Below are 20,893 nucleotides of genomic sequence, written 5' to 3'. Positions count from 1 at the left end.
TCACTCTGGACATGGTTAGACTCTTTCTTAGCCTTTACGGTCGCATGTGCCTCAGGTAATGGGTTTGTTCCAGGAGGTCTCCATTCACTGTTTCTCATCAACAGTTCATTGTTCTGCTCAGCGAGCAAGAGACAAGAGATCAGATTAGCATAAGTTGTGAAGCCCTTCTCACGGTACTGTTGTTGTAACAACACATTGCTTGTGTGAAAGGTGGAAAAGGTTTTCTCACGCATATCCTTATCCGTTATATCCTCACCACACAGTTTCAATTTTGAAACTATTTTAAACAGGACCGAGTTATACTCGTCCACGGACTTGAAGTCCTGGATTCCGAGATTCATCCAATCATACATAGCCTTTGGTAATAACACTGTTCTCTGGTGATCATATCTCGTTTTCAACTATGTCCAAAGGTCAGAAGATTCTCAATAGTCAAATACTGATCTTTGAGACTTTCAATAAGATGATGGCGTATAATTAATATCGCACTATATCTATCTTTCTCACTTGCATTATTGCCCTCGGTGATACATTCACCGAGTCCCTTGGATTTTAAGATGATCTTAGCATCAAGTGCCCATTGCAAGTAATTATCTACAGAGAGACTTAGGGCAGCAAAATCCAAGTTGTTGATTTTCGACATCTGAAATCATATGTTTCATAATTTAGATTTAAAAGTGTTTAAGCGAATGCAATCAATATGCTCAAGCAATCCAGATTCTAGGTATGATGCAAATAGGTCATTCGTATATGATGCATACATATTCAATCTTAGCATTCAGATTCTATATGCAATCAGTTCGTACTATTATGCATGCATGATGCAAACAAGCCGCACGGCTACAATCTTAGGAAGCGGTTTCAATGCAATCAATACAATGGTCATTCGTTTTCAATCTTAGCAAACGGTTTTCTAAGAGTTCAATGTGTAATTGTAGTCAAACAGTCGAGCAATGCAACAATTATGGTTCATTCGAGAATGTATGAAAATTATCAATACTAGCCGGATCATTATCAAGACGAGAATGCATAAATCATTAAACCTAGCAAGCGATTTCTATTTCAATTCAAGCATTTGGTTTTAATCAATCAAACAAGATAGTATTCGATTTTAATTTCAAGCCATTAAGGTTTCGATCAAACAATCAATACGACTTGAATTTGAAAATCATTCAATCGGTTTTATCAATTCAAACAACCAAATTCAAGAATGAGATTATCAATCCTAGCAATCGATTTCTATGTGATCAAATTCAATACGGTTTTAATTAATCAAGGCTAGCATACTATATCCAAACATACAATCATTCAAACAATCAATTTCGATACAAAGCATTAGATTAGGGTTTCGATTTTAATTCATTCAATCAATCAATTTGATTTCGAATTAGGGTTTATAAAATCGAATGTGTTTTAGTATTAGGGTTTTAAATAAAATTGATTTCATGCATTCATGCAATAAGCATATATGCGGCTAGGATCATGGATATTAGGGTTTCGATTTGATCTTAGATCATTGGGGTTTTGAGATTCAAAACCATTAAGGTTTTGATTTTAATTGATCAAACAATCAATCTCGATTAGGGTTTGGGGTATCGAACTTATGATTATGAGCTTCGATTTACTCATTGGGGTTTTGATCTATTACCCTATGGTTTTGATTTCAACATTAGATCATACTATTAGGGTTTGTAGTTTGTATGGTTTCGATTCTTATCAAACAATCAAATTCGATTATGGGTTCTCTTTAAGGTTTTGAATTACCTTAACCTCAAGTAGGGTTGAATGGACCACCAAAGAGATGAACCGCGAGCTGGAACTGATCGGAACGCGAGCTAATGTTGTCGCGAGCTGTCTGATTGTTGAGATCGGGAACGCGAGCTGTCCAACGCGCTGATCGGGTCGCGAGCTGACTGGGATCGTCTTGTTTGCGAGCTGAAGTTGAACAAGACGAGATCGTCTGAGCTATGATCAGGAACGCCTTGAGCTGAAGCTGATCGGGGACAGATTGCAAACAAGGATCGGGATGTAAGGTTTTGCGATCGGGATTAGGATGGTTCGCCGGTAAGGATGTTCGCCGATTAGGGTTAGGGTTTTAGGCGGTTTGTTTTAGGTTAGGGATTTAGATTCTATCGTGCTGATAACGTGTTGTGAAACTAGAAAATAGAATCTATGTTTCTGTATTATTCATAAACATAGAGAGCCCTTTATATATAGAAAATTACACCGTCATAGAATAATGGAAAGACTAAAGAAATGAAATACAAATATGGAAAGAGTACAAATCATAATCTAATAAGGAAAAGACAGAATGCCGATTCTCTCTCTCTCTCCTCACGGTCGACTCTCTCTCTCTAGCATTGGGCCGGTTATGAACCGGACCGGTTATGAACATCCACAATATGATTTATAACAATTCTCTAGAAACATTCAATTAACGTAACATAATTAAAACCAGTCTGCCTCTATACATATTTATAAAACGAATGATATTAAAGCTCCGCCTCTATGCATATTTATTAAAGTAATGATATTAAAGCTTCAAAGCTTCAAAGCTTCGTCACCACACCAGCACATGTAAACCCTAAAACACAGCATCGCCGTTATTATGATCTTGTGCATGTTTCCAAGGATGATGAAAAGACCAAAGGTGGGGATGGGGATGGAGGAGACGGTGAGGTCAGTGAGGAACGAGACGAGCTAGCTGGAGTCCTAAGAGCCGTTGCGGCGGCTGATGAAGGAAGAGACGGTAGAGAAGTAATGGCGGATCTAGGAATCCATTTAACAGGGGTCAAAAAAGTTAATAGGTGTCATTGGTGGGGTTTGAACTGTGGTTTAGGAGTGTCAAGAGGTAAATTTTTCCAGCAGAACTATGGTTTTTTTGCTGTTTTTGGGAACATATTATTATTTATAGGAATTTAAGGGGTGTCATGTGACACCCCATTACCTCAAGTGGATCCGCCTCTGTAGAGAAGGAGTGGAATGAGTCTGGGAGGCGAGGTTATGGGGAAGAGGAGGTGCTAGAAGTGGGATTTCGAATATATCTGTGAAGGAGTTGGAGAGAGGGAAGGAGCGGCAAGGATAGTGGCTGAGAAGAGGAGGAGAAGGAATAGTAGTAGAAAGTTTCATGGTAAAGGGAGAGAGAATGAAGGAAATGTCATGAAGTAAAAAGAAAAAAAAAAAAAGTATAAGAAGAAGAATGGTTTGTTCAAAGATGGGTCATGTGACTCATACTGTCATACACTACAAGAAATATCGGTATTAGTGGCACCGTAAAAACGCTACCATATCGTTTTCGTAGCGTTTTTATAAACAATATGATAGCCGCAGCTTTAATAAACACCCCTCTATTTTAGCGTATTTTCGTGTGCTATAAAAAAATAGAGATATTATAGCGTTTATCTTGTGCTATAAAATAAGTTTTCATATCATTTAATTCGTGCTGTTATTTATTTGTTATAGCTTTGTTTCAACGCTATAAAATATTTTATAAAACATAAATATAATATTATTTCTTATTTATATTTTAAAATTATTAAATAAAAATATTAATTAATATATTTTAATCTAAATTAAAATTGATTTTCTTATAACTGATTTTAAAATGAAATTAATATATTATTAAAAAAATTTGTTTACAAATGATATCGGTTTAATTATTAAACCTGGTTCACAGACAAAACCGGTTTAGAAATCTAAACCAAAACCTAATTAACCCTAACTAAACCTAATTAACTTCTTCAGTCTCCGCCGCTGCTCGCATCTCCACCGCACGACCACCACCGGCTTGCACCACTGCCGCACCACGCTTGACCGGAGACTCCGCTATGTCACACCAATGCTTTTCCTTCCCTGCTCTTTAATAAACTGTAAACAAAACAAAAATCAGTAATAAATTTATTAGAAGATGACGAGAAGAAGAGAGCAGATAAGAGCAAGGTGAAGTGAGTTCGACCTGTGGTGGTGGTGAGGAGGTGAAGCCAACGCAGATTTTGACCAGAGACCAGATCTTTTGTTTCTGCAAATTAAAGTAGCAACAACAAAGCTTCGTACTTACTTAATCCATCCAGAAAATCCAAACTTCAAAATAAAGTATCTTCCTTTTTCCACTTACCAAGTTATATGTACGGGTGGGCGAAAAACCCAAACCGAACCGAACCGAACCGAAACCGATTCAAACCGAACCAAAGTCTATCTCAAACCATTCGGTTGAAGATTTCCTCCACCCGAATGGTTCGGTTTTAAACCGAACCGAACCGAAAAACCGATATGTTTTTGTAATGATTTAAATTAAAAATATTAGTAATACCAATATAATAAAATTATAATACCATAACACATATTTTCCATTTTCCATTTTCATTTATTAAACCGAAAAACCGATATGTTTTTGTAATGATTTAAATTAAAAATATTAGTAATACCAATATAATAAAATTATAATACCATAACACATATTTTCCATTTTCCATTTTCATTTATTAACATATATTCTTCTAACCGAATATGTAATCATTAAAATGTTTTATTTAAAAAATAGAAAAGTCTGGTATCTTTGTATTCTTATATATGTAAACATGGATGTTAAATCTAAACCTAAAACCTAAACCTAAAGCAAATTTTATTAAAAACAAAAGTTCTTCTCCACAGCGTCACATGGAAGATGATTAATTGCAAGCTTTTTAATAATGATATAAGAGACATTACTAATGATGTTGTTTTTTTTTAATTTTAGTTAACTTTCATTTGTTTTAATTTTATATATCTTTTGTGACTTTTTAAAGGTTTTTGTTTCAATTTGATATTGAATTTAGTTCACATGGTTTATGTTTACATAATTTATGCTTTAAAACATAATTTCTCTTAAAAAAATTAAACTAAGAAGAACCTAAATAAACTGATCCAAAAAATAAATCCAACCGAACCGAATACAAACCGAACTGAATATAAACCGAACCGAACACAAACCGAACTAAACCGAACCAAACCAACTATGGTTTATTTCAATTGGAAAAATACTATAATCGAACTAACCGAACCCGAATCGAACCGAGAAAATAACCGAAGTGCCCACCCCTAGTTATATGAGAGTGAAGAAGAGAGCTCCGGCTATGGAATTGTGTGTGAGATAGAGTTTAAGAGTAGAGAGGTGTCTGTGTGAGATGAATTGTGTGTGTTGTAACTTGTAAGATGATTAAGAACAAAGATGGAGGAAATGAATTCTAAAAAACATAAAGAACAGAAAATGGGAAGAGAGATTGTCGATGGAGAGAAAGAGATATGTGAGATCAGAGAGAACGAGAAAAAAAAAGAAAAAAAAAAAAGAAATAAAAACATCTCATCCGTTGATTTTATTGTATCCTACGGATTAAAGGATGATCCGCGTGATGAGAGCTGATTGGCCTATAGTTTTCTTTTTTTAAAAATAATTATCCTATTGTTTTTTTTCTTCTTGTTTTTATCTTTTGTTATTCCATTTTTGGTTTATAATTATTTAAAATTGATGTTTGATAAAAAAATAATATTTTATAATTAATACTTTAGTTTTAAAAATCTGTTAGTTAACATTATAATTATTTACTATTAGTTTATATAATTGTGGTTAAGTTTAAAGTATATATGGTTTGAAGATTTTAAAATAGAATTTTGGTTAAGTTAAAATTTAGGATAAATATTTGAAAAATAAAATAATAAAGTTATACTTTCTGTAAGGAATAGGTTTTAGTCTAGTATTTATATTACTTATAAAGATTAGATCTATGATTTTGTATGTAAGGTTTAAAATTCAAGATTTAATGTTTTATGATATATGTTATTTTGAGATGTGTGGTTTAGGGATTAGGGTTCAGATTTAGGATCAAGTATATGATTTGAGTTTTAAAATATACTTGAAGTTTAAATTTAAATTTTCTATTATAATTTTGTAAAGATTTTTTTTTTTTTTTGAAACAATCTGTTATATCTGTAGACAATTTTGTAAAGATTAGATTTATGATTTTGTATGTAAGGATTAAGATGGGGTTTAAGGTATTAGATATAGGGTGTAGATTTAAGATTTAGTGTTTGAGGTTTAGAATTTAAATTTAAGATAAGATATTAAAACAATTGATTTTAAATTTAATATTAAAGTTTTATTATGAAAAGATTGAAGATTTTAAGCTTATGTTTAGGGTTTAAAAATATGTTTAGGGTTTAGGGTTTTGTTTCAAAAAGTACAAAATATAAATAAGCAAAAAATATTCCTATAAATCAGAAATTTCGTAAGATTAAAGTTGTAACATTCGTTTACTTCTTTTTAACTTATAAACTTCAACTTACAATATATAAAACTTTTTATGAACAGAGAGAGAATTCTCTATCCCTCTTAACCCATCCAAATCTTTCAGAGGGAGGAGATCTTCATATCTTTTTGAGTTTTTGTTGTAAATATTCGATCTTACAGATCGATTTTCATCTTCCGTTTGCGGATCTAAACTTCGCTTAGGCGATTTTGTTTTGCTTTCAAACCTAAATCGAATCTGTTCTTCAAGTTCTATCATCACCCTTTTGATTTTGGTTTGAAGATCAATAAAGTTTTAATTTTGTGTTATCTTCGACTCTCCTTTTAATCGGCTGTCTCTTTTGATCATCTTCTATTCTATTGGTTATGCTCAATCTCTCTTTGCCATTAAAAATCATCCCGACAAAGTATTCCAAAGGAATAGAGTATTGGAGTTTTGCATATTAGTTTGTATCAGTTCAAGAAAAATCAAAGCTTGATTTTCAAGTGTTTTGACAACGACTGGTATCAAATCGTCTGAAACTATGTGGAGTTTCATCACATCCAAGGAAGAGAATGAAGATCAATTGAAGGCAGAGGCACGCAAGGGAGTGAAGTATGGAATCTGGGCTCTGAGGATCCAAGCCCTGTGGAGCATGTTCAATAAAAAGAACAAGAAGAAGTGAAGAGACATAACAATGAAGTTTGATGGTCAGAGAGCTATGGGAGGTGGTGAAAGATGGAGTTCCAGATCCCCCAACAAAGACTGCAACAACATCTGATACAGACTATGCAAAGGAGACAAGCTTGCGATCTCTCAAAGCAAAAAATACTTGAGAACCAACCAAAGCACATGGGGATTTGACTTTGGAAGTTTCAAGAAAGCGGACAAGTACGAGAAAAACTGCATACAAATGCAGAAGTTTCAAACACCAGGAACCAGTCACGTGTACGCGGCATGTCCACAAAAACTGAGAAAGAAGGGAACAACATTGCAACAAACCTGCAAAAGAGACAAATCACAGCAACACCACTGAAGAAAAAATACACAAGAAGAAAATCAGAAACATTTTTCCACTTAAGCACAACAAACATAACTATAGCACTGAACCTGCAGCAACAACATCGACATCACAGGTCACAAGACCGAGATCAGGCTTCATCCCCGAAGCTCGTAACCCAGCAGACATACCATCAGTGTTAAACCCTTTAGTAGCTGTGACTCACCCACTATCTAAACAACAAGAACAAAATATTCAACCTTTCAAAATTTGAAGAGATGCAAAGAATTCATAACTATATATATGCAAACTAAAAACCTGCCTCCAAAACAACTTCCCGCTATAACAGTGATTTTTTTACTTTATTTAGCGCAAAAATATTTAGTAGCGCAAATTTAATGATACGATAGAGTTAGAGTCCGATTTTAGACGCTTTTAGTAGCACTTGGTGAATTCGTGCTACTGTGAACTGCTACCAATACCGATATTTCTTGTTGTGATAGTTGGGACTCTTATATATTTTTTAGTCTTGTGTTTTTGTTGCATTAGTGCTAATGGTCGTATAACAGTTTTATAAGCTCCTCAAAACTACTCAAAACGTCTTATCAAACCTCTTCTTGATTTCTTCTCTTTCACTATATACATATCAAAATACTCAAGACTTCGGGGATCATTCAATTCACAGCCGAGATGGAAGGGATTTATCGTGAATCTTGAAGGACAAATCTATAGTTGCGAACACTGCAAGATTCATCTTACAAAGACATTATTACAAATGAGAGAAGAACCAACTCTTCTCAGAAAGACTTGGGGTTTTTTGAGAAGCTTTTGACACAGCTGTATCTTTTTAGTGAAAACTATTAGTTAAATGTCAAACTATGTCATTACAAGAAGAGTTTCTTGCGCTGTGCAGCCTGTGCTGACTGCATTATTTTGTTATTTATCAGTTGTAAATAACGAAGACATAATGTTGATAACGGGACTTCGTACCGTAACGTTGGCTGGAAATACGTAAGCCAAAAACTTTATTTTAGTGTAGTTAATAGATATCGTAATAAGTTTTAGTGTAGTTTCGGTAGCGTATAAAAACAGTTACGAAATCTTCATGTAGCAGAGCTCCAGCGAGAGGTTCAGATGAGTCAAGATTGTACATAGTCTCTATTCTTCTGAAAATAAATCTTAAGTTTTAAAATTTTAAGAGACAGATGGTGACAATAAACAAGATATGGAAGATAGGTTCACTATATTTATTCGGGCTTTTGATATAGTTAAGGCTTAACAATTATTTAAGTAGTTCATCAACCCATCATTTATTTTTAGCATATTTATTTTTTCACATTTCTGGATCTATATCACTCTATTTGAATGAACTATATCCATACAATCTCAGCGAAGTATTCGTCGGTTGAACTGTCTTGCCGTCGATTTGGAATTGAATCTTATGTTAGAGATTTTCGAGATTACATCGACGTCAATTTAAAACTCGAATGATTCTCAGGTTGAATTAATCCCATAATCTAATCTCCTTTCCAGTCGACTCTGTGAAAAGTAACCAAGTCGTCGGTAGAACCAAACTACAAAGAGAACAAGCACAACGAAAATTATTTTTAAGGTCCAAATCCTTAGGACCATCAGTAATTTCTCATCGGTCTGGCCTAAATTTGTTATTAAAAATAGACTGGCCCATCGGTTGCTTATTATATAATAGCTAAAAACATAATTGTACATGTGTGAAAAAAAAAAAACTATCAAATATAAAAAATTTAGTTTCTCAATACTATATGTTTTATCATATAAACTCATCTATGTCTTATCCTGGTTTACTCTAGAAGGCATCGCATGGTATCTATGTTATTAAGTGTAGTGGTATAGTTACAATTTTTTGAGCGTTCAAACCCAACCACACATTCTATACAACTTTTTTTCAGGTTACAAAACATTTTTTTTGGCTTTATGCATCATATGGGCCAGTTCTGATTTAACCATTTGAATTTGGTTGGACGTTTTGTATAAGTGTTCACTTTTTTTTTTTTTCCATCTATTTTTATTATTATTAACGTGCCAAAACCCAACAGGCTAAACCCATCTACCATACAAACAACATAAGCCCAAAACATAAGGGCGAAATAAAACTACTTCGACCACAAGTCCAAATGTGGCCCAAAACACTAAGACCCATCTTTTTCACCGAGACGCCACTCACTCCACGCGTCAAGCATTAACGTGGACGGTACACGTGTTGAAATCCTCACCGACGAGGCAACACGCGTCACATGGCTGCCTCCCGGAGACCTAACTGGCGTTTCACCGGACCTCTGCCGGAAACCGTCTCCCAATCTCCACCATCGAGCATACCAGGAAGAGACACCACTACCCCCCCCCTCTTTCCATCTTCATCCATCGTCCACCTCGTGGATCATCAATCGGCCGACGCCGGACACAACCCAAAGAAAGAAACAGAGCCGCCGTCAACACCAAAGACGATGCTACGCGGAGTCAGAAGCCGACTGTTCACTTTCAATTGAAACAGATGCAACATCGGAGTCAAAACCCGATCAACCACCTAGCGTTGGTGCGTCGCCGGAAATCACCGAGAGATCCCGGTTGAGATACATCTCATCGCCAAAAAGAAGAAGAGACAGAGAGGCGACAAAGGAACAGATCCAACAAACACAAATCCCGACTGACAACGTGTCTTTGAGAGCCTACCGTCGCCGGTCGAAAAACGGAGATCGGAAAAACTAGCCGGCTTTAGAGAGAGGATAGAGCTTTTTCTCTCTCGTCTCTCTTTTTTGTTCACGTATAAGTGTTCACTTAACTACTGAATATATTTTCAAGAATTTTAGGCCGAAGAAAAACATAGGTCTAAAACTTCGAATACTGTTTATCTACTCTAGTACACTGACATTCGTCGTTAAACCACAATCAGTTAATAAAATAATGAACGCATATCCAGGAGTGAAGGATACCCGAAAGTAATAAGTGATGTGAATATTATATAGTCATGGGACTTCATGATTCATGTTTGAATTATATAACAAAAAGCCGATCTTTTGTGACATCTTATCACTTGACGTTCGACCAAACCCAACACTATCTTTTCCATTCTTTATCTTCTTCGTTTTCTCTTGTTCGTTTCTGCACTCATTATCTTAAATTTTTATTTTAAGGATTAATTTGGATTTAAGATTGGAGTTTTTGCCAAAACTAACCCACAACTTTATTTTAATCTCAAACCTATACCCAAACTTGAATCAAATGCAAAACTAACCTAAAAGCCTAGTGAAATTACAGCTCAACCCCTTGTGACCAAACAAAAAAATAGAAGCCACTTTTACGAATATAGCCCCAGTAAATCGTCTGAGTCGTCTGAGATGTTGGAAGTCGTCTGGACGACTGAAGTTTAAGTCGTCTGGTACCAGTTTATTTTAAAAATAATTTATAAATCTTGTAAAAAAATATTTTGATGCGTGAAAAATAAAAATCAAGTAATTATAAACAGTTTTAAGTGATATAAATTAAGATATGATAAAATTGATTTGTTTTGAAGATAGATGAGTGGAAGTAGAGAATCATGAAATACTTTGGTTTAGGAGTTTTGCAAACATATGTTGTAGTATTGTATGTATTGTTAGGGTTAGATTTTGGAAAACTAAAATGTTTTTTTCAAAAATTAGTTTTCACCTATATGTGTTTATTTATGTGTATAGTAAACACTTTTCAAGTTTGATTTGATTTTATGAAGTCTTTAATTAGATAATTAAGTTTAGGGGTTATGTTTAGGGTGTGGACGACTTATATTTCAGTCGTCTGTTGAATAATTTACTCGGACGACGTATATTTTAGTCGTCTGTTGAATAATTTACTCGGACGACTTACATTTCAGTCGTCTGGTGAAGAAATTAAAACAGATGACTTACATGTAAGTCGTCCAAATATTCCCGCCTAAAATTTTTTTAAAAAATTATTTTCCCGCTTAAATAATTTAAACCAGACGACTTACTTGTAAGTCGTCTGGAAAGTCTTCTATTTTAGTTTCCCGCTAAAAATATTTAATTTCCCGCTAAAAATATTAAACTCTTCTGGACGACTTTCTGTTTTAATTTCTTCACAAGACGACTGAAATGTAAGTCGTCCAGGAAGTCGTCTGAGTAAAAAATATTTAATCTAATTGGATTTTTTGTCTCCCTATATAAAGAAAAATTTACACATTCTCTCTCCTCCTCTCAAATGGCTGCAACAAAAATGTAATGTTCATCATTCTAAAACTCTCCAACCTCTCTCTAATCTCTTTGACTTGAAAACACCAAACTTTATATGAATTTTTCAGTTTTGTCTCATGTATTTCTTACTAATCTATCTATTTTACAGGTTTTTAATCAAATGGTACTCATCTTCCATTAATTTAAAGGTAAATCTATTAATTTTAGATATGTATTTTTGTGTGTTCTATAAATGTAGATTTATCTAATCTTCCACTCATTTTCTCTATTTTTAAGTCATTTGAACGTTTTTGGATATGCAGGTTTTTCAGATCTGGATTTGATATGCAGGTTTTTCAGATCTGGAAGACTTCTTGGACGACTTACCTGTTAGTCGTCTGGAAGTCGTCTGGAAGTCGTCTGGACTTCTTGGAAGTCTTCTGACAAAGTCGTCTGGACTTCCAGGAAGCCGTCTGGACTTCCAGGAAGTCGTCTGGACTTCCAGGAAGCCGTCTGGACTTCCAGGAAGTCGTCTGGACTTCCAGAAAGTCATCTGGACTTCAGGGAAGTCGTCTGGACTTCCAGGAAGTCGTCTGAACTTCATGGAAGTCTTCTGACGAAGTCTCCCTTTCATAATAGATCTGAGCGTTTTGGTAAGTTCTTATGTCTGATTTTTCTTCATTTGGGAACTTCTTGTTGTATAAAGTTCTTACTTTTTTCCCAAACTAAAACTCTCCAAACCCACTCTAATCTCTTTGACTTGAAAACACCAAACTTTATATGAATTTTCCAGTTTTGTCTCATGTCTTTCTTACTAATCTATCTTTTTTGCAGGTTTTTAATTAGATGGTACTCATCTTCCACTAATTTAAAGGTAGATCTATTATTTTTAGATATGTATTTTTGTGTGTTCTGTAAAAGTAGATTTATCTAATCTTTCACTCATTTTTTCTGTTTTTAAGCCATTTGAACGTTTTTGGATATGCAGGTTTTTCAGATCTGGATTTAATATGCAGGTTTTTCAGATCTGTAAGACTTCTGGGACGACTTACCTGTTAGTCGTCTGGAAGTCGTCTGGAAGTCGTCTGGACTTCTTGGAAGTCTTCTGACAAAGTCGTCTGGACTTCCTGTAAAGTCGTCTGGACTTCCTGTAAAGTCGTCTGGACTTCCTGTAAAGTCGTCTGGACTTCCTGTAAAGTCGTCTGGAAGTCGTCTGAACTTCCTAAAAGTCTTCTGACAAAGTCGTCTGAACTTCTTGGAAGTCGTCTGGACTTCTTAGAAGTCGTCTGGACTTCTTAAAAGTCGTGTGGTCTTGTCTACTCAAGTGGAATCCAAGCTTGTCTTTGTAGAGGAATGATCTATAATAGTTTTGTTTGTGGTTTGTTTTGTGAATTGCATGTCTACTCTTTTAGTTGTGAATTTTTTGTAAAATCAGTAATAATGTTTTCCAAGATGTATTAAATGTGCTAACAATGTGTTTACACATTTACAAATCAATGAAATAATAGACTTCAGTAGTCTTTTTCTTATCTTTGGATCTCTCATATGCAATAATAAACTCCAATGGCCTTTTTCTCATCTTAATAAACAAGAAAGTTGGTAGCTTTATATTGATACAACATTTTAAGAAGTATTTTAACCCTTCTTCCAACTCATAACAATAGTCATCATTATTGTCTATAACAATAATACTTAAGAGATGGAAACAAACAATAGTAATTAGTCAAAGCATATCATATTTTATTATAAGTTTGCGTTGAAAAACTTAGTCAAATTTAGTAAAACTAAGGGAGAGAACATATTTTGTAAATATGAGTTTTACATATCTTGAAGTTACTTATCACTCTTAAAAATACAAGTTATTCAAAAACTAACGTAGAAGACTTAAAAACTAGCGGAAAAGACGCGGACGACTTCAATCTAAGTTGTCCAGACGACTAAACTATACGTCGTCTAGTCAACACAGAGGTTATTTTTGCAATTGACTTTGAAATCTGTTATTTCGGACGACTGAAAAATAAGTCGTCTACTATTGTTTGGCTAAAAAAAAAACTCCAAAAAAGCTAGACGACTTACATTTCAGTCGTCATAGGTTAGTTTTGCATTTGACTGGATAATTTCAGAAGTTTGACTTTTCTGGACGACTTACATTTCAGTCGTCTAGTGAAAATTAAAATAATAATATTTTTTTAAAAGTAGACGACTTACAGTTAAGTCGTCATAGGTTAGTTTCGCAATTGAAAAAAAAAACTTCAAGATTTAATTATATACAGACGACTTATAATTCAGTCGTCCACGAGACGACTGAAATGTAAGTCGTCCAGGATTTACGAGGTTTGACCAGAATCTCAGAAAAAAATCTTGGACGACTGAAGTATAAGTCGTCTGTGTATAATTAAATTTTGAAGTTTTTTTTTTCAATTGCAAAACTAACCTATGACGACTTAACGGTAAGTCGCCTACTTTTAAAAAAATATTATTATTTTAATTTTCGCCAGACGACTGAAATGTAAGTCGTCTGGGGAAGTCAAACTTCTGAAATTATCCAGTCAAATGCAAAACTAACCTATGACGACTGAAATGTAAGTCATCTAGGTTCTTTGGAAATTTTTTTGAAACCAAACAAAAACAGACGACTTAACTTTCAGTCGTCTCTGGTTACAGATTTCAAAGTCAATTGCAAAAATAACCTCTACGTTGATCAGACGACTTCCAGGTAAGTTGTCTACAGCCAGACGACTTCCCAAGTAAGTCGTCTGACGAACAGATCTGGAAAAAAACTCGATGTCATACCTTAAATTGGTGAGATAAGTTCCTTAGCATACATAAGGCTTCTCCAAGCACACAGAATCACAAACGAAAGTAACCCACCCAAAATCGTTAGCTTCTATGACTCTATGAACCATAAAAAAATTAGAATCAAAATCTTGGGTTTTTTTAGCTCATTGTGGAGAGAAAGTGAGAGATATGTTGTGTTTAGTTCACAAGAATGGAAAAAGAAGAAGGGTAAATCGATTTTGGGAGCATTAAGAGCTTCAAATTGGTTGTTCATGGTGGTTGTGGTATTGATGACAATGAAAATCTTGTAATTACTTGAAGATGATGAGGGTGAGAGAGTAAAAATGTCATTTTCGAAAAAAAAAAGAAAAAAAAAATTGATGGCATTTTCGTAAATTATATGAACTTGTGCGGTGAATAGGGCAAAACCAATTTTCAAAAAAAAAAGGTTAGTTTTGTGTTTGACTTTAAGTTATAGGTCAATGCAAAAAGCCCTTTAAGATTTCAGTAATACTCTACAACGGTCTAAAGAACAGCTTATATACATTAAAGACATTCACCATCATGTGAAATGTTGCTCCTTTTCTCAAATAAATAAAAGAAATGCTGCCCAAAGAGATTTTCAATCATGGATTCTCACGTAGATCTTCCCGATAAAAAAAGGAAATTCAATTATTCGTCTTTTAAAAATATGATTATTACTCACATCCATATTAAGCTTTAAAGCATACGATAAACTTTTGGAGTCAATATTCATTTTTAAGAAGAATATTTTGCATATATTTCTGATTTTTCTAGCTATGTTTATTTATATAACATTTGCGTAACTAAGAGCACATTTTACCAAAGCTCTTTCTATTAAAAAAAAAAAGAAGAGGCCAAGAAAGGAGAGAACATAGATTTTTTTTGGGTGTAAATGTTAAAAATGAGAGAACATAGATAGTTTCTCGTTTGAAACTCAAAAAAAATTGTGAGAGATCTTCGAACTTACTTGACATATTGTAATTAGTTTTAACTTTTTTCTTTGTTTAAATTTTCTAATTTTAGTTATGAGAAGAGCTCTATCGATGCTGATGTTTAGAAGCTTGTGATCGAGACCGAACAAACTTATTATTTATTTTCATAAAAAGATTGGATGTTTTCATATATACTCAACTGAAATTTTTGAGCAATGCAACTTATGACCTATAAGTGAGGTCGTAATAAATTAATAATGTAACTACGTAAGTATAATAAGCATACAAAATTGTAATCAAACCTTTATGTTCATGGATTTTTTAATTAATACACCTGATAATTCTAGAAAGAGTTATTCTTGGGTTCACCCCTTAGGGTGAACCTCTAGGTTCACTAGCCACTAGGATTTCATTATTTCAAATTCGATATCTTTTAAAAATGGAAACAAAATATTATCAAGTTATATTATGTTTTTAAAATAAAAAGTGAAAAAAAATAGCAGCTACAGAAAAAAAAGAATTAAAAAAATATTTTTAACGTCGCCAACAAAACACTAAATCCTAATCCCTAAACTCTAAATCATAAACCCTAAACCCTTGGGTAAACCTAAACCCTTGGGTAAACCCTAAACCCTTGGGTAAACTCTAAACCCTTGGGTAAATCCTAAACTCTAAATAAAAACACTAAACCCTAAAACTCTAAACCCTAAATCCTAAACTCTAAACCTTTAAGTGTTTTAGTGTTTATTGATTTTGATTTAGAGTGTAAGATTTATCCTAGAGTTTAGGGTTTACCCAAGGGTTTAGGGTTTAGGATTTAGGGTTTAGGGATTAGGATTTAAGGTTTAATGTTTTGGTGATGACGTTAAAAATATTAGTTTTTTTTGTAATTAATACTATTTTTTATTTATTTTTTTTTACTTTTTAATTTTTAAAAAAATAATATAATTTGACAAATTTTTGTTTCCTTTTTTAAAATATATCGAATATAAAATAACACAATCCTATTGGTTGGTAAATAACACAACCCAAGAATAAGTCTTCTAGTAAATGGCGATAATGATGTGGTATGCATGAGAGAGAGTGTCTACGCATGCATAATGGAAAAGGTTCCAAAGAAGGGAATAAATTCGCCAAAACATAATTATGATTTTGCGGGCGACTTGAAAATGTTTTCTTTATTAGTAAATCATCTTTCAGTCTTTCACTAACCTTTCAAGGACGAAAACTACACATACTGAAAATATTATTGAAATGTATACACCACATGACACATGTAAATGGGTTACAAATGTTGGCATAAGAAAAGATTATGCAAATAGGTTTTACGTTTTTTCTAGTATGTACATGGCCATCTCTGCTTTCTTAGACCATGTACATCAAGAGATTAAAAGAGGTTCATGGGCTGGGTTTCACAGGGTTTTAATCAAAAAAGAAAATGAAAAATGGGTTATTTTAAGTGAACCGGGCCGCTGGAGTGATCTCGTGTGAAGCGAGTTCAGTACACGTGTCGGCACGGGATTGGTTTGACGTTTTAGGGTTGTCGACGCGGAAAAGACACGCCTCGCGTGTTTCTCCTCATTTCCTCTTCTCTTCCAAAAGACACGCCGACGCGGAAAAGACACGCCTAGGGTTTTCGAGTTCTGAGGCGATTTTTGTAGCGACGACGATCGAGAGGTCGTTTTTCCATCAAATCGACGAGGGAGAGTTTTCTGATCGACTTCACCGTCCTTTGTAATCCTCTCTCTTTTCAGTCTCTTTTTTTGTTAGGGTTGAAAAGCGTCGATACGAATTCGAATTGGGGGTTTCTCCTCCAATAGAGTCTGGAGGAGAAATCGATTAGGGGGTTTGTTTGTTACGGCTCTAAATCGATCTGTAGGGGAAATAAATTAGGAGATTTCTTCGTTAGGGTTCTAAATCGAGTCTGAGAGATTTCTATTAGCTGAAATCGATTAGAGGGTTTCTTTTTTAGGGTTTAATAGAGTCGATATGAATTTGAAAAGGGGGTTTCTTTGTTAGGATTCGTTTGTTCTAATAGAGTCGAGATTTGTGTTTGGGTAATCAAAATTTTTCATTAGTTTGTTCTAATCAATTCGTTTTCTGGTGCAGATGGATCCCTCAGAAGAACGAAGACATTCAAAGAAACAAAAGGAGTACTGCGACATGTTAGGCTTAGTGGAGGATTCACAGTACGGTATTCCAAGACGGTGTGCTTGCGGTGGAAGAATCATTGACGAGGTACGGGGGAAGGAAGACTACGACAGTCATCCTGGAAAGCGCTACTTCACGTGCATAAACTATGAAGTTAGTATATTTTCCTTAATCTATGTCATAAAAATTTATGAAACTCGAACTGTCTCTAATATTTTGTTTTCTGTTGTCAACAAGGATAATGGGTTGCATTATAGTCATCCTTGGGTGGTTGGTGTCCAGGAGGAGATGGAAAGGCTGAGGAAGCGTCTGGAAGAGGCTGAGGAGGTTATCAAGGGGGTGTGGAGTCTCAATTACCAGATTGAGAGCCTGCAGGTAAATACAATAGCTTGCTTTATTTTTGTTACTTTAATATGTATGTCCTCTATTAATATTAATGAGTAACACTGTATTCTTGTTGTTTCCATGTCCAGGAACAGGTTCGAAGCCTCACAGTCCAGGTCGGCACCCTAGAGAAGGTGTGCTTCGACTGAAATAGAGAGGTAAATGTTCTAACCCATCTCTAGCTGTGATGTAGACTGGAATGTGTTTGCGTGAATTGATAGTATTAAGTTGTTGATTTGATGTGTATTAAGTTGTTGATAGTATTAAGTAATTGATAGTATTAAGTTATTTAAGTAGTTGATAGTATTAAGTTGTTGATTTGATGTGTATTAACTTCTCTGTGTGGAGTAGTTGTTATCTATTAGGTTTTATATTCAATGCTTGGCTGGTTGAATTTAATTTAACTCTACTACCTGCGTGAAAACTAGTTTAAATAGAGAACCAAAACCCCATTATCTTAAAAAATAAACCTAAACCATAACTAAAACATAAACCAAAACCATGGAACCCTTTTCCACACAAACTTCCGGTTTCATTTCCCTACTAGCTTCGCAGGGCAGTCCATTCCCGGACTGCGACCCTCCACAAGCAGTAGCTAACTCTCCTGGGTTAATGAAACCGGCTTCCGAGAGGAAGTGGTCAACTAAAGAGGACCTTGTGCTCATCAGTGGTTGGGTGAACACGAGCAAGGACCCTATTGTCAGTAATGAGCAGAAGATCACCTCCTTTTGGAGGAGAATAGAGGCGTACGTGAATTCTAGCTCTCTGCTCACTGGCAGCGCTCCAAGAGAGTGGGGTCAGTGTAAGCAGAGGTGGGGAAGGGTCAACGACCAAGTGTGCAAGTTTGTAGGAAGCTACGACGCGGCTTTGAAGCACCAATCAAGTGGTCAAAATGATGATGATGTGATGAAGGCTGCCCATGAGATTTTCTTCAATGATTACCAAGCGAAATTCACCATGGAACACTGTTGGAGGGAACTGAGACATGATCAGAAGTGGAAGTCAGTTTTCAAGACAAGAGATGGCGGGAAGGAGAAAACGAAGGAAGCTGAAGAGGTAATGGCTGAGGACGAGGTTAGACCAGCTGGTGTTAAGGCTGCTAAAGCAGCCAAACGCAAGAGGCACGGGAAAGAAGTTGCATTCGATCAAATAGAGACCATCCTGGCTGAGAGAAAAAAGATATCGCAGCAGAAAATCCTACAACTTCTACTAGCCAAAATTGAGACTGATCTAACCCCTAACGAAATAACCCTCAAACAAAAACTCATATCTGAAATCCTTGATTGATTTGGTTAACTTGCTTGATCGAATCTCTGTGTTTTCATTATTTATTTGCCTCAATAGGTGTAGTAATTAACTTATGTTGTCACGTTATTGTTGTGCAGGTTGCTTTGTCTCACGAGTTGCTATGTCAGGAGTTGCTGTATCACGGGTTGGTGTCTGTTGCTGTCTCACGGGTTGGTGTCTGTTGCTGATTTAATAAGTGTGTTGCTTTATGTCTCTCGGATGCTTTATGTCTATCGGATGCAGTGTAGTATTTTGTTGGTTTCTACATTGATGTTGCTTTGTTTCACGGGTGGTACTTTGTTTCTACAATGCTTTGTCATGTCACTGGTTATGTAACAAACAAGCATATATAAATATGCTCTCTTGATGTATGCCTTTATAAATCAAAACTCTACCTCTTCTCTTTATCTGAATGCTTTTTCCTTAGAAATTATCCTTTGTTTCTCTTCGATTCACATCTTCAAGTCCACTCTCTATCTCCCTCTCTGATCACTTCGTCGTACATCTTTGCCTCTTCGTACATCACCAACAAGAAGCAACCAAACAACCACCAAAAAATTCAAGGTTGATTTTAAAAATATTCAATAATTTTTTGTATATGTTAAAAAAACAGGAACAATGTCAACCAACTCAGATGATGAAGTATATGGAGTATTTGAAGAAATGGTCGACCAACAAATTGATGATTACATCGAGTCTGCTCTTACCAAACAGCCGAAGACACGAGTCTATATCGAAAGAGATCGGGAAGTAGGACACATTCAACTTTGGCAGGACTATTTCAGTGAAAATCCTACATACACACACGACTTGTTTAGGCGACGTTTTCGAATGAACAAGTCATTGTTCCTTCGCATTGTCGAACGTCTAGGTAATGAAGTTCCATACTTTCAACAACGGAGAAATGGTCATGGAAGGAACGGCCTATCTACACTTCAAAAATGCACTTCAGCTATGAGAATGTTGGCTTACGGTCGTGCCGGAGATGCGAATAACGAATATCTCTGACTTGGGGCAAGTACTGCAATTTTATGTTTGGAGAATTTCGCGGAAGCGATAATACAAGTGTTTGGAGATGAGTATCAAAGAAAACCAACACCTGAAGATCTTCAAAGACTACTTGATTCTGGAGAGGCACGGGGGTTTCCGGGAATGATAGGCAGCATCGATTGTATGCATTGAGAGTGGAAAAACTGCCCAACTGCTTGGAAAGGTCAGTTCACACGTGGTTCGGGAAAACCGACAATTGTCTTAGAAGCCGTGGCATCACAAGATCTTTGGATATGGCACTCATTTTTCGGATTACCAGGTACCCTCAACGATATCAATGTTCTTCATCGGTCACCGGTTTTTGATGAAATTTTACAAGGTCGAGCTCCTAAAGTGAAGTTCAAGGTCAACAACCACACTTATCGTATGCCCTACTATCTTACCGACGGGATTTATCCTAATTGGGCAACATTTATCCAATCCATCCCGCTTCCTCAAGGTCCTAAAGCAGTGGCATTTGCAAAACGTCAAGAATCGACCAGAAAAGATGTCGAACGGGCATTTGGAGTCTTGCAATCGAGGTTTGCAATTGTTAAAAACCCTGCTCTTAAATGGGACAAAGAAAAGATAGGAAAGGTAATGAGAGCATGTGTCATATTGCACAATATGATAGTAGAGGACGAAAGACAAGGATACATTCTAGCTAATACATCTGAGTTCGAGTCAGGAGAATCTAACCGAAGTTCGAAGGTAAGAAGGAGAGAAAGTGTGAATGTTGATATGCTTAACATTCGCAATCTGGTTCGGGATCCACAAATTCATGAGCGTCTGAAAGCTGATTTAGTTGAAAATGTATGGGCAAAATTTGGTGATCGTAGTGATTAA

General features: G+C 35.3%; 3 protein-coding genes and 2 long non-coding RNA genes across 5 annotated transcripts; 3 read left to right on the top strand and 2 right to left on the bottom strand.

Moving 5' to 3' along the window:
* Nucleotides 1–3,594: 3,594 nt before the first annotated feature.
* Nucleotides 3,595–4,122, bottom strand: LOC125590330. The gene is made up of 2 exons (XR_007326640.1): nt 3,956–4,122; nt 3,595–3,867 (listed from the first exon to the last, which is right to left on the bottom strand). It is a non-coding gene; the product is annotated as an uncharacterized LOC125590330 (long non-coding RNA).
* Nucleotides 4,123–6,498: 2,376 nt separating this feature from the next.
* Nucleotides 6,499–7,513, bottom strand: LOC111207784. The gene is made up of 2 exons (XR_002660042.2): nt 7,371–7,513; nt 6,499–7,292 (listed from the first exon to the last, which is right to left on the bottom strand). It is a non-coding gene; the product is annotated as an uncharacterized LOC111207784 (long non-coding RNA).
* A 10,719-nt stretch (nt 7,514–18,232) lies between these two features.
* On the top strand, nt 18,233–19,018 carry LOC125590515 (glutathione S-transferase T3-like). The gene has a single exon (XM_048764115.1). It carries the CDS (start codon nt 18,233–18,235, stop codon nt 19,016–19,018), a length of 786 nt encoding a protein of 261 aa, XP_048620072.1.
* A 618-nt stretch (nt 19,019–19,636) lies between these two features.
* On the top strand, nt 19,637–20,026 carry LOC106442507. The gene has a single exon (XM_048764114.1). The coding sequence runs from the start codon at nt 19,637–19,639 to the stop codon at nt 20,024–20,026; it is 390 nt and encodes a 129-aa protein (XP_048620071.1).
* A 408-nt stretch (nt 20,027–20,434) lies between these two features.
* On the top strand, nt 20,435–20,893 carry LOC106407899. Its single transcript, XM_013848747.2, has one exon. It carries the CDS (start codon nt 20,435–20,437, stop codon nt 20,891–20,893), a length of 459 nt encoding a protein of 152 aa, XP_013704201.2.

Source organism: Brassica napus, chromosome C7 (assembly GCF_020379485.1).
Source record: "Brassica napus cultivar Da-Ae chromosome C7, Da-Ae, whole genome shotgun sequence".
In the NCBI taxonomy this organism is placed as follows: domain Eukaryota; kingdom Viridiplantae; phylum Streptophyta; class Magnoliopsida; order Brassicales; family Brassicaceae; genus Brassica; species Brassica napus.
Note: the sequence above shows the minus strand (reverse complement) of the source record. Positions and strands in the feature narration are given on the sequence as shown.